This window comes from Vombatus ursinus, unplaced genomic scaffold (assembly GCF_900497805.2).
Source record: "Vombatus ursinus unplaced genomic scaffold, bare-nosed wombat genome assembly UNPS02014847.1, whole genome shotgun sequence".
NCBI classification, from domain to species: Eukaryota; Metazoa; Chordata; class Mammalia; order Diprotodontia; family Vombatidae; genus Vombatus; species Vombatus ursinus.
In genome coordinates, this window is record NW_020954625.1 from 2,173,891 (window position 1) to 2,186,939 (window position 13,049).

General features: G+C 39.4%; 1 protein-coding gene across 4 annotated transcripts in view; it reads right to left on the reverse strand.

The window, feature by feature from the left end:
- SCAPER (S-phase cyclin A associated protein in the ER) overlaps positions 1 to 13,049 on the reverse strand; it is a 400,073-nt gene that overhangs the window by 298,227 nt on the left and 88,797 nt on the right. For all 4 annotated transcript variants that reach the window (XM_027840666.1, XM_027840664.1, XM_027840665.1 and 1 more), the window contains exons 9-11: positions 11,332 to 11,594; positions 5,024 to 5,245; positions 4,076 to 4,246 (exon numbers count right to left, since the gene is read on the reverse strand). In XM_027840666.1, the coding sequence (XP_027696467.1) occupies positions 4,076 to 4,246; positions 5,024 to 5,245; positions 11,332 to 11,594 (656 nt within the window). The remainder of the gene's footprint in view (positions 1 to 4,075; positions 4,247 to 5,023; positions 5,246 to 11,331; positions 11,595 to 13,049) is intronic.

The following is a 13,049-nucleotide window of genomic DNA, read 5'->3' on the forward strand; positions in this document are numbered from 1 at the left end:
CCTTTAAGGCTGATGAAGTCTGTCCCTCTCAACGACGGTGTAAGTCAGACAGGGCAAGGATTATTCCCAGCTTAAAGACGAGAGAATGAAGGCACCGAAAGTGAAGACTTTTCTGATGACAGGCGTCTAGCAAGAACTAGAGGCAAGACCTTTGACCACCAAGACCAGGGCTCTGTCCACTAGCCCCAGACTCTTCCCATGCTATATGCAAACCATAAACAGATATAGGGTGAGGAAAGCAGCAGCTCTAGTGCAGGAGAAAGAGTTTCTATAGGCTAATTCTATATCAGTGGAGCTGTGATTCCATGGGTTTTCTCTCTCAGCACAGACCACTACTCATTCATCACTATTCTAAAAGGATCAAACAAAGGAAAATAAGAATGTCAGACAACCTAATTATAATAACTGGAAGGGGCCCAAATAAGGAAAGGTTCCGTCCTCCCTTCTCTGTAGAAGACAGGACTATGGGTATGGAATGTTGCACACAAGGTCAGATGAGGTCATTTCCCCCCATCATTTCACAAACATTTATTTGAGAGCCTTCGCGAAAGGCACTGTTAGGCACTATAGGGCATTCAAAGGTGAGTGAGACATTACTCCTGCCCTTGAGGAGTTTACAATCTTGCAGGATACAAGACACATGTACATACATTATTCTAATACGTGGCAGAACTTGATAAGTTCACAAGAGAGGTACCAATAAAAGGGCTATGATAGTTCTGAGGAATGAAAACTCCAAGGAGATGGTATACGATGAGCTGGATCCTGAAGAATGGGGAGAAGCTCAACAATTGGCAATAAATGTAGGAGTTTTGCTGAATTATTATTTTTTTTCTTTTTTTTTAAATCACTGTTACAAGTGAAGGATAATTTGGGAGGACAGAAGAGGAACATATTTGGGAAAGAATGTGATACCCAAACATAAGGCACCAACCAGCAATATAAAAAATGTGCATATATTAAACAATACAGAGCCAAGCACAAATCCCTGGGGCACTACGCTGAATATCTCCTTCCAAGACGATATAGAACCATCAATCACTACTTTTTTATTCCAGTCATTAAATCAATTCTAAATGCATCTAAATGTACTATTGTATGGCCCACACCTCTCCTTCTTTTCCAAAAGTATACCAAGAGATAATTTATCAAATGAAACCATATCTACAGCATTCTCCTGACCTACTAGTTTAGTAACCCGGTCAAAAAAGGAAATGAGATGACTTTGGTGTGACCTATTCTTAAGGGTTTCCTTTTCTTAATATTTCCTAACCATCTTTATAATAACATGGTCCAGGCTTCTGCCAGGAATCAAAGTCAAATTCTTTGGCCCACGATTTCACGGAATCCATCCTCCTCCCGTTTTTGAACACATGAACAACATGTGCCATTTTCTAACCCTGAAGTACATCTCCTATTCTCCACAATTTTTCAAGTATCATTGACATCATACCTGCAAATACACAGGACTGAAAGAAGAGAAACAAAAAGCAATAATGGAAAGAGAAAATATGATCTCTACAAAACCAAACACATTCATCTTGGAGACAGGAAGTACAGAGACAATTTAAGGATTATAGATCTCCCAGAAGAACACAAGTCAAAAAATCTGAACACTACAATTCAAGAAATAAGAAGAAAAGTGCCCAGAACTTCTGAATACAGAAGACAACATGACAAAGATACACAGGGAACTTCCGGAGAAGAAAAACCAAACCTCTGCTCAGTCTCGGCCTGAACATTTCATCCTCCTTCACTCCACTTATCAAATCAGCTGCCAACTCTTGCCATTTCTGACCCTTCTTCTCTACTCATCGCTATCTCCCAGCCTGGTGCAGGCTCACCACATCTTCCACCTTGGCCACTGCCACAGCCAACTGACTGGATGTCCCTGCCCCATGTCCATCCTGAACTCTGCTGCCAAAGTAACTTTCCTTGAGCTCACATATGACCGTTAACTCCCCTGCTCAATCAACTCAATTCCACAGACTCCTTAGAGCTTCTAGGATAAAATACAAAGGGCTCTGCACAATCTGGCCCCAACCTGTCTTTCTAGTCCCATTGGCCATGATTTCCCCTCCCATGCTCCGTAATCCAAACCAACTGTCATTCTTTCTGCTCCTCACCCACAAATACTCTATCTCCATCTCTGAGACTTTGCATTCGTCTCTCCCACACCTAGAATGCCATCCCTCCTCTGCTCCACCCTGAGTCCCTCTCTTCCTTTAAGATGCAGCCCAGGTCCCATCTTCTATTTCCTGATCCTCTCCGCTACTAGTGCCCTCCCTCCCAAACCACCTCGTATTTAACCACTTTGCAAATATTTCTATTTCTTCTCCTTACATTTGTGCTGTATGTGTTTTTCTATGTCTTCATTATATCCCTCATTTGAATTTGGGGTGGGGATTGTCTTATCCTTTGTATTCATATCCCCATGCATAGCACAGTGCCTGGCACAAAGAAGTGCTTAATAATACTTGTTGACTGATTGACATGTCAGCCAATTCTAGCACCAGTTTAGAACCTAAACTTCACAAAAGTTAAGGAAGAGAATGGAAGGTTAGGAGTAGCATGCCTGGATAAAAACAGCTAGATGCAATGAAGGAACAAACAGGCTAAAAGGAGACTGGGAAAAAGGCCCAACTAAGTAAAACATGCTATTAGCATGTAAGGATGAAGCTCGAAGAGCACAAAGATAAAACAAAAAGATGAACAAACTGCATCCTGTCTTTATCTTCTCCCTCAGTCAAGTGTGAGCTCCTGGGAAGCAGCCATCATCCCCCACCCAGCACAGTGCACTGAGTAGAGGTTTAATAAATACTCTTTGATAAAGACTGATGCATTTCATCCAACCTGAGGTTCCAAGCTTGCCGAGTTCCGAAATCATTGAGAAGAGTTCAGTCCAACTATTCACACAGGAAAAACCAAGTGAATCAAGAATGCCAGCTATCCAGATTCTGCTGTGCAACTGGACAGACAACCCACAGAATTCATCCACCAACAGGTACTGTGATGTGTAAATTGCACAGTAATTTTAATTAACTCAAGATTCTCCATGAAACAAAGGCCTGTGCTTTTAACAACAATATTCTCCCAGTGATGACGAAGAATGACTACTAGTCATGGTACTGAAAGTCTTGAAAGAATTAAAATGGTGGGTCAGCCAAAGAGTAAAAGAGAAGTTTATGGTAGGTGTGTGAAGACTGAAAATAGATTACTAATAAAGAACTGCACAAAAAAAGCAGCAGGTAGCTTGTAAGCATAGAGATAACTTAAAAAGGTGGAAATGTCATATGGTGAGAACAAGAGATACGCACTATATTCCATGCACATTTCATTTGTATGCATGTAACTTCAATAGACCTAGAGACCTAGACACCTAGACTGCAGAGTTTTTAACCTGGAGTCTGTGAATTTTTTTATATATTTGATAACTATATTTCAATATAACTGGATTCCTCTGTGTTACTATGTGCTGTATTTCATGCATTTAAAAACATCATTTTGAGAAGGAGTCCATAGGCTTCGCCAAGCTGACCAAGGAGTCCATGACTCACAAAAAGTTTAGAACTTTGGTGCACAGGAATGGATCCCTATAGAGGATTCATAGGAGAACACCAGAAAACCTTACATAGTATGGAGTAGGTAAAGACAGGTGGCATCTATGAAGCAAATAATCAATGTAGCCAAGTAAAGGGATCATTTATCTCTTGCTGGGATCCATGAAATCTACCTCCAAGGAGCAGGTACTTTCTTCAAGAGGAAATGTATTCTATTTCCATTAACTAGGAATTTAGATAAACAAATTACATATGACATGTCTTGCACATAAAATTGATTTATTCATAATTCATTTCTAACTGCAACTATAGTGCAAATATCAAATCTCTTTTCCAAAATACCAAAATCTTCTTTCCTCTTCTCTAGGAAAGAGTTTGTTTTAAAAGGTCTGTAATTGATTCAACAGACATTCAAATTCAATACCTTGCTTACATTTTAGTAGGTACTCATTAACGGATAAAATCCTTGAAGCAATTACGACCCTATGCACACCAAAAACACTCTGAATGCTCACAGAGAAATCACTGTCATTGTCTGCTTCCAGATTAATGTCATTGTTTTCCTCTGCCTCGATTTCTCGGGTTAGCTGCTCCTCCTCTGCAATTGCACTAGCAATGGCCTCTTCGTTGGCTTTTTCTAAGCGATCTGCTAATTCCTCCTTTTTAGCAAGAACTTCTGCCATCGACTGTAAAATAAACCAGAAATCATTGATCAGTGGGACATTAACCTAGCATTTACTTTTTAATGTACTAGACATGGATTCTGTTCATGTCAAGATAATAGAAATTTAAACTGTGGGATTCAGTTAGCTAAGATGTCAAACTTCAAAACAGAAAGTGATAAATTTAAATGCACTTTTCAACCTTTAACAAGTCATGAATACAGCATTCTGATAATAAAACAAATAATGCTTTTTTAAAAAAATGATTTATTTCTGCCATTAATATTTTACGCTGTAGCTAAATAATAAATTTAGAATTTTTTTTACTTTAAAAATCTAGAGTATCAGTTTTCATGCAGGCCTAGTATTTTTTCTTAACAAGAATGACAAGTGCCTTAAAAACATAGAAGCATTAATATTATTTAAAATTAGCAAATAATGAGTTTTAGATTTGAAAACATTAAGTAAAAACAGAAAAATAAAATGCATAAATTTATTCAGCATCTCTCCTTACAGTAGCCTATTCATTGTTTTTAAAACTAAAATATTAGTATTCTGACTATTTTTCTGACTATTTTTCAGTGGCTTATCATATTAATAAAATGACAAAAGAAAAGAAGAAAAATGTTTACAAAACCAAAATCCCATTGTATATATGCACTTTTGAGACTTCAGAAGATGCACAGGCTCATATTTTTTTCAGCAAATTATGTTTAATGGGTTCAAAAAAGGCAACATGCTTTTTAATGATATTTACTTACAATTCTGAGAATTTCTTCTTACCAATCTATTAGCACTCACATTTGAAATATCCGAAGGGTCCATTTCACTTTCTATTTGGACTTTCTCTGCTGGAAACTGGTCTGTAGGTGACTGCAAAGGAGGAGGGTCAGTCTGTGGCGTATCCAAAATGCACTCAGCACCAACATGAGGCACAGGGATTTCACAAAAATTCTGCAAAGAATTTTCTTGAACTAAACCACTGACAGAGTTCCTGACGTCATCTGATGGACACACTGCGAACTAAGAGAACAAATACATTTACAGAATGAATCAGTGAGAATGATAATAATGTGTTTCACAGTTTACAAAGTGATTTCCTCACAACTAGAGAAAGGAATTCCCTTCCTTGGTATCCTGGTATGTCTGCAGGCCTGAAGCAGCTCGGAAATCCAGGTCCCCTTACTCCCAGGCTAGAGCTTTCTCAAAACACAACAAATTTCTTTTAGTGCAAAAATGATAAGCCCTTTGTTTTACTAATATCAAGAATATAAAAATTTCGTCACAGTCAGTATTTTGTCCACTTCTGACAAAGCAAATTCAAGCAAGAAATCAGAGCGCAATGTGGAAGAGAAGCTGGGTACAGTGTAGGTGGGTATAGACAGCTTGGTTTTGGAATTCAGAAGACTTGGGCTCCAAGGCCATCTCTGACACTCACAGGTATGTGACCCCAGTTAAGTCAACTAGCCTCTCTGTGACTCCAGCAACTCTCTAGGATGTACCTTTCAGGTCATAAATGGGTTGTAATCAGTGCTGGTGGAAAGGGCTCCCACACTAGGTGTTTTTCACACTGATGATGTCTTATGGTCTCCTCATCTGGGTGTATTTAGTGGACTAGCTATCTCAACCTCTTTTGAAAAAACTTGCTGATACAATCTACATTCCTGTCAGTCGAAGAAAAAATAATATATTTCAGATTTCTTCAAATAACACTATGGAACTTAGAATCATTAATTAGCATGTATAATTAATGTCAACTGGGTAAAGAGTATTAATTCTCAGGCCCTAAAATATCCCTTAATAAAATGACATAATATCTCAGAGTACCAATACCATGCTGAAGTATAATTATCTGGTGTCCATACTTCAGATTTATCTATGTCCTTCACTTTGCTATACTCTTTTTGTGGCTATTTATCATTAATATGAAAACAACAAGAATTAAACTAATTTAACAGCTGCAAATCCATTTTAAAAAATTCCAAATAAAGTCAATCTTACTGGTGTGATAAGTAATATCTAATTACAAGTTGAACCAAAAGTACCAAGAAAGAATAGATAGCTTTTACATTATTAAAATGGAATCATTTCAAAGAAAAACAAAACTAATGAGCAAGAACTAAAATTTAAATCCCAGTCACATCATTCCTTTAAAAAGAAAAAAAGGTACATTTACAAAGGCCATAAAAATGATCATGCTGATTTTTATGTAAATATTAAAAATTGTCTAAATTCTATAAGCTGGCTTTTATAATTCCACAATTGGTCAAACTCTGAAGTCTCCAATGATGTTGATTTTAGCACAAACATTATTTAAATCACATCATGACATTTATGTTCCATCAACATTATTTATCCTACAGTCACCATGGTTTATAATCTTGTTGGCAATATTTATATTAGCACTACTGCGATTTACAATATAGTCAACATTGTGTATAACAAGATCAATGCAATTTATATGGGAAAAATCAATGCTAAAAGCATAAAGACATGTTGAAAAAGATAAAAACATGAAAACTCAATCTTCCAATCGACAATGAGAAAGCAAATATCACTATGAACTTGGAAACCTTTAGCAACTTTTATTGGACAGCACTAGAATAAGATTTGGGGCAAATTACTGTGACTTTTCATAAATTGTCCTTGAAAGCCTCCATCAGACAAATTTGTCTATCATACACTATCAGATTATATCACATCTATAATTAAAAATTATAAATTATTTTTTAAAAAAATTTTTAGAGACGTCTCAGAGGCTGGAGGCAAGAGTGAGTGGCTTCTTTCAGAGCTCCAAGCCCCTGGGGGATTCACCCAGGTCTCATTCGCCAGCAGGCTTGCTGCTGCCGCCCTCCCAGAGTGATGAAATTGGCTTTTCCCAAGTGGCACTGAGACCTGCTTCCAAATTAGACAATCCTGTGGCAATATAGCATTGTGGGAGACTGGTGCTTAATGACCACAGAGGAAGTGGAGATAGAGGAAATCAGAAATTTGGTCAGCCTGGGACATCTCAGCCATTGAACTAAAGAACAGAGAGAAGGGAAGCAAGGTGCCAGTGTGGAGTGCTACACCAGGCAGGGAGGAAACGAGGCTAGAATCCAGCTGGAACCAGTTCTGTACTCACTGAAGTCACTTGGTGTAGGGACTGAGGCTAGTGAAAAGTGAATTCCCCAGCGTGGTGTGGGAAGAGGCAGACACACCTTAGAATTGCAACCTTCAGGGATCTGCCATCAAAAGAAAAGGAATCAGAAACTGAATGATAGGGAAACAAAAGAAAAAAGACTGAAGTTACGAGAGATCCCAGAAGAAAATTCGGTTTAAAAAGTTGAGCGTGCACAGATATATCAACAATTCAGCTATTAATAACAGAAGGGAAGACGGCATCTAAACAAACCCAGAAATCTCAGTTAATATAAAAAAACAAAGAAAAATGAAGCAACACATGAGGAGGCAGCAAAAACTTTGGATTCCCAGGAGTGTATGGAATCACAGCAGAATGTTCCTGAATGGTACAAGAGAGAAATAAGAATCTTTAAAGCAGAACGTATGGCCTTTACAGGAGAAATAGTTGACAGAACTGAAAAACTTGAATCTGCCTTAGCGAATTTCTCCAAAGAAGCAAAAGAGAAAAAGCTTCAATTTTGAGGAACACAGAGTAATGAAGAAATAAAGATGTATAAAGACCATGAATGAAAGAATAAAAGTTTAGAATAGACAGAAAAGAGAACTAATGAAGATAAGAGAGTAAAGAAATACTTTTTAGAAAAGGACACAAAATATTTAAAAACTAACAAAATAAGTTAAAGGACAGGAGAGGAAGGGAGGATTTTAATCAACTGATGGAGAAAGAAAAAAGAGGGAGAATTAAATTATGTAAAAGGAAGAATGAAAAAGGCATGAATAAGTAAACTCTAAAAACTAGGAGAAAGGATGACAAATAGAGGGGGTATGCAGAATGGAAGAATATTTATTTATCTATTTATTTACTTATTGCATTCCTTTTTTTATATTTTGAGTTCCAGATTCTCTCTTTTCCCTACCCATTGAGAAGGCAAGCAATATGATAGCCCACTGTACCTGTGAAGTCACTCAAAACATTTCTGTATTAGCCATGTTGGAAGTGGGGAAGGGAGAGGGCAAAAAAATAACGCACATGAGAAACAGTATTCTCTGATCCGCACTCAGTTCTTCAGTTCTGTCTCCGGAGGTAAATAGCATTTTTCATCATGAGTCCTTTGGCATTACCTTGGATCACTGTATTGATCAGAGTAATTAGGTCTTTCATAGTTGACCATCATTACAGTATTGCTCTTTCTGTGGATAATGCTCTGCTAGTTCTGCTCACTTTACTTTTTATCAGTTTGCTAATGTCTTCCCAGGTTTTTCTCACACTGCCCTGCTCATCATTTCTTAAAGCACAAAAGAGTTCCATCACAATCATATACCACAACTTGTTCAGCCATTTCACAATTAATGGGCATCCCCTTAATTCTTGGCCACCACAAAAAGAGCTGCTATAAATATTTTTGTACATATGGGTTCTTTTCCTTTTTCTTTAATCTTTATGGAATACAGACCTAGTTAGTGATATTGCTGGGTCAAAGAGTAGGCCCTTTGGGCATAGTTCTAAATTATTCTCTAGAATGGCTGGAGTTCAAAACTCCATCATCAATGCATTAGTGCCCCTATATTTCCACATCCCCTCCAGTATTTGTCATTTTCCTTTTTTGTCACATTAGTCAATCTGATAAGTGTGAAGTGCTACCTCAGAATTGTCTTAATTTGCATTTCTCTAATCAGTGGTGATTTAGAGCATTTTTTCATCTGACTGTTGATAGCTTTGACTTCTTCTAAAAACTGCCTGTTTCCTTTGACCATTTATCAATTGGGAATGGATGGATTAATTTAAGGGTGAAAAGAACCTATGGAAATAGGGTTTCCTTAAAATAACTTAAGCAAAAATAACTTAAGAAACAATATCTTTAAACAGGATGAATTTTTTTAAAATCACAATTCTGAAAAAGAAAATCATATTAGAGACAAAGATAAAAATATTAACCTAACTCATAACTTTACATATGAATTGATTAAATAATCCAATAAAACAAAAGAGATATAAATTGAATAAGAAAATAAAACCCCAAGACCTCTTATCAGTTTTGTTAAGAGTTATTTCCCCTCTTCATTCTTTTTTTTTTTCTTTAAACATAGTCTTTGTTATATGGAGTGACTCCAGTGAAAGGAGAGGGGTACTAGAAGAAATTAGTCAACATAACATCAAATTACATCAATAAAAATTTTAAAAGAAAAAAAATTTTTTAACTGTATTCTTTATCATATATCTATACAGTAAAGGCTCAACATCTCTTTCTTGGCTGCATCATATAAAAAACTGTCACTGCCTTGGCCCTCTTCTCTTTCCTCTATTCACTTTCTCACTTCTCCATCTCATCAGCTCTCAAGGGTTCAATTATCATCTTAATGCAATGATTCCCAGATCTCTATCTGCAGACCCAGACTCACTCCTGCGCTACAGTCACCTACAAGGCATTTCAAACCAGACACCTAAGAGGTATTTCATACTGAACATGACCAAAACAGAACTCATTGTCTTTCTTCCCAGCATACACTTTCACCAAACCTTCCTATTGTGTCAAGGGGGCTGACGTCTTCTAAGCTACCCAGATTCCCAACCCTCACTCACATTTAACCCACATCTGATCAGCTGCCAAATCCTGTAATTTCTATCTCTTGAACATCTCTCAAATATGTCGCTTCCTACAAAGGTCTGACTACATGAGGCCCCCGTTCAGTAACCCCTGACGGCTTCCTATTGCCTCTAGGGCTTGGCTCTTCACACCCCGTGCCTGTCTATCTTTCTAGCCTTTCAACATGATTCCCCTCCCCCCACACTCTCTGGTCCCGCCATACTGCTCAGTGCACTATTTCTCACCCACAATGCTAACTATCCTGACTTGGCCACCATGCTTCTGGGGCTCTCTCACCCCCCCACCCTCCCCACATAGATACTTACTTTCTCCCTCACCCTCGGGCCCTCTGAAAGCCAGCTTTCGGCTCCCTTTGCTCTCATCCCCTATCAGAACGTAAGCACCTTGAGGGCAGGGACTGCCTTTCTTTTTGCTTAGGTTAGTATCCCAATCCCTTAGCACAGTGCCTGGCACATGGTATGGGCTGATTCCAAAACAAGGCCTCAGACTTCTCCTTAAACCAGAGGCAATAGTTTCTGTCTCTACCTTCTCACTTAGGGCAAAGAGATCCCACTGGGGCCTCAAATCTGATTTCATCAGTACTACAACCTCCTTCTACTAATGCCAATCCCATGCCACCCTCCGAACCTCAGGAGGACACCCTTCAAGAGCAATCAGAGCTAAATGATGTACAACCAGCAAGCCCTAGAGAGGAGCTTTTTGTATTTTGTTAGGGGTTGGTGTGGTGGTTGTTCAGTCATTTCAGTTGTGTCCGATTCTTCGTGACCCCATTTGGGGTTTTCTTGACAAAGATGCTAGAGTGGTTGGCCCTTTCCTTCTCCAGCTTATTTTACAGATAAAGAAACTGAGGGAAACAGGGTGAAGTGACTTGCCCAGGGTCACAGAGCTAGTAAGTATCTGAGGCCAGATTTGAACTTAGGTCTTCCTGACTCCAGGCCCAGCCCTCTATCCACTGTGCCACCTACCTGTCCATTTCTTACGGTAGTATACTTATATATGTCTAAGCCACCCTCTCCTCCTGCCTCCTCACGGGCAGGAACTGCCCCATTTTTTGTCTTTGTACACGTTAGCACCTCCATGGGTACCTAAAACATAACAATCTCATAATAAATATTTGCAGGTGGTAGTCCTGAAAAAAAGCAGACGGTCTATCACCTAGCCTATATTCCACGCTTAGTACGTGCTAAGCGTGGAATATAGGCTAGGTGATAGACCGTCTTGAATCCAAACCCAATAATTAAAGCATTTCAAATTGATTAATATAAATAAACTAGCAAAGAGCTGCTGATTTATGCGTAAGAAACACAAATAGTAACACTGCTACCTTTTAACACACTATAATAAAAACAAAAGCAGTCATGGGATTCTGGATTCTCCTACCTGGGTTCTTTCAGCCAGAGGACGCTCACAAGGAGGTAAGGGCTCCTTGGGCAGAGGCTCTACAACATTGGATGGACCGTCCCCAGTAAATCCACCTTTCGGCTGGCTTTCCACAGGAAAGAGAAGGACATTTTCTTTATCACTGTCATCTTTCGACCTCAGAGGTTCTGTAATGACTGGAACTTTGGGGGCCACTGCTGTAGATCGTGAACGGACAGGCCTTCCCCTCTGCACAGTCTCCCATCCTTCTGCGTCTTTCCGTTCTGTGGAACCAGACAAAAACACATCGAGATTTACTTTAAATAATCATTTTTTAAAGGTGCAATAAATTTTGAAACAAATACTTTTGCACTCCTCTCAGCTGTCAAAGTGATCTTCCTACCACACAGATCTGACCACAGCCTTTCTCTATTCAACAAACTCCAATGACCTGCCCTGAACCTCCAGGTTCCAACATAACATCCTGCTGGGCTTTTGAAGCTCTTCACCACGTGGTCCCTTCTGATTCTATGACCCAGCGACATTGGCCCGCTGGCTGCTCCGGCTGGCTCTCGCTCATGTCTGGGGCACTCTCCTCCCCTTCTCAGCTTCCCAGCTTCTCTGGCTTTCTGTAAGTCTCCGCTTCTCCAAGAAGCCTCTCCCAGGTCTCCTTAGTGTGGGCATCTTCCCTCTGAAACTATCTCCAATTCATCCTGTACGCATCCTGTACGCATCCTGTTTCCAACATAGGCTAGCATATTGTGACCTTCATGAAACTGTGAACTCTTTGAAAGAATGGACAGTTTTTTGCCCTTCCTTGTAGCCCCAGCACTTAGCACAGTACCTGGAATATAGTAGGTGTTTTACTAACTGCCAGGCAATTTACTTTTCAACTAGATTATGAAGAGATATGACAAATTAAAAAACTAACAGGATACCATCTAAAAAGAGCATACTTCTTCAAGCATGGATTTTACCAGTAACACAATTATAAAACCATAGAATTTCAGATGTGGAAAGGATGTCAGACTATCTAACCTAACCGAGAACTGACCAGGAATCGTGACAAAGGTCATCCAACCTCTCCTTGAAGACATTTAATACTGAAGTTCACTTGCAGCTAAGGTCCTTCATCCCTCCTACACCACTGGTGTCCCAGACATCTTTTCAACATGCCCTTGCAAAAGTTCTCCACTGGGTCCCTGATCCTGCTCCCTACATGGGACACAGGGTATTTATTGGCAGCTTCAGGCTTAACAAAAACCCTGGCCCAGGAGACAGCCACACAGTTTAGGAAAGAACTGATACCCATGCCCTAGAACCAGTGCTAGTTTCCATCATCTCCAGCTTTGGACTGAGCTGAAGCCCTGGTGTAAGGGTACATCTATTGTCTTTAAGAAAGAACCAGAACCCATTCTCTATGGCCAGCAGGACTCTTGGTTCTCAGGCCAGATACCACCACAACTGCCAAGCTCTCAGCTCCTCACACTGACTTGATTCAACACTGCAGCTAGATTCTATTCGACTCAACTGGACACTACCATGTGTGTGTTGGAAGATGTCCCTGCTAGCTGGGAGGAGGTGAGTTGAAGAGATAAAACCCTGCCCACACATACTCTCCAGGAAACACAAACAAACCCTAATAGCTACGTTCTTTTCCCATCATTAGATGGGCATCAACTAAATCAGAGCAGGACAGCTTGTACTTTACAAAGGTTGGTCTTTAGCCAGGCACCTTC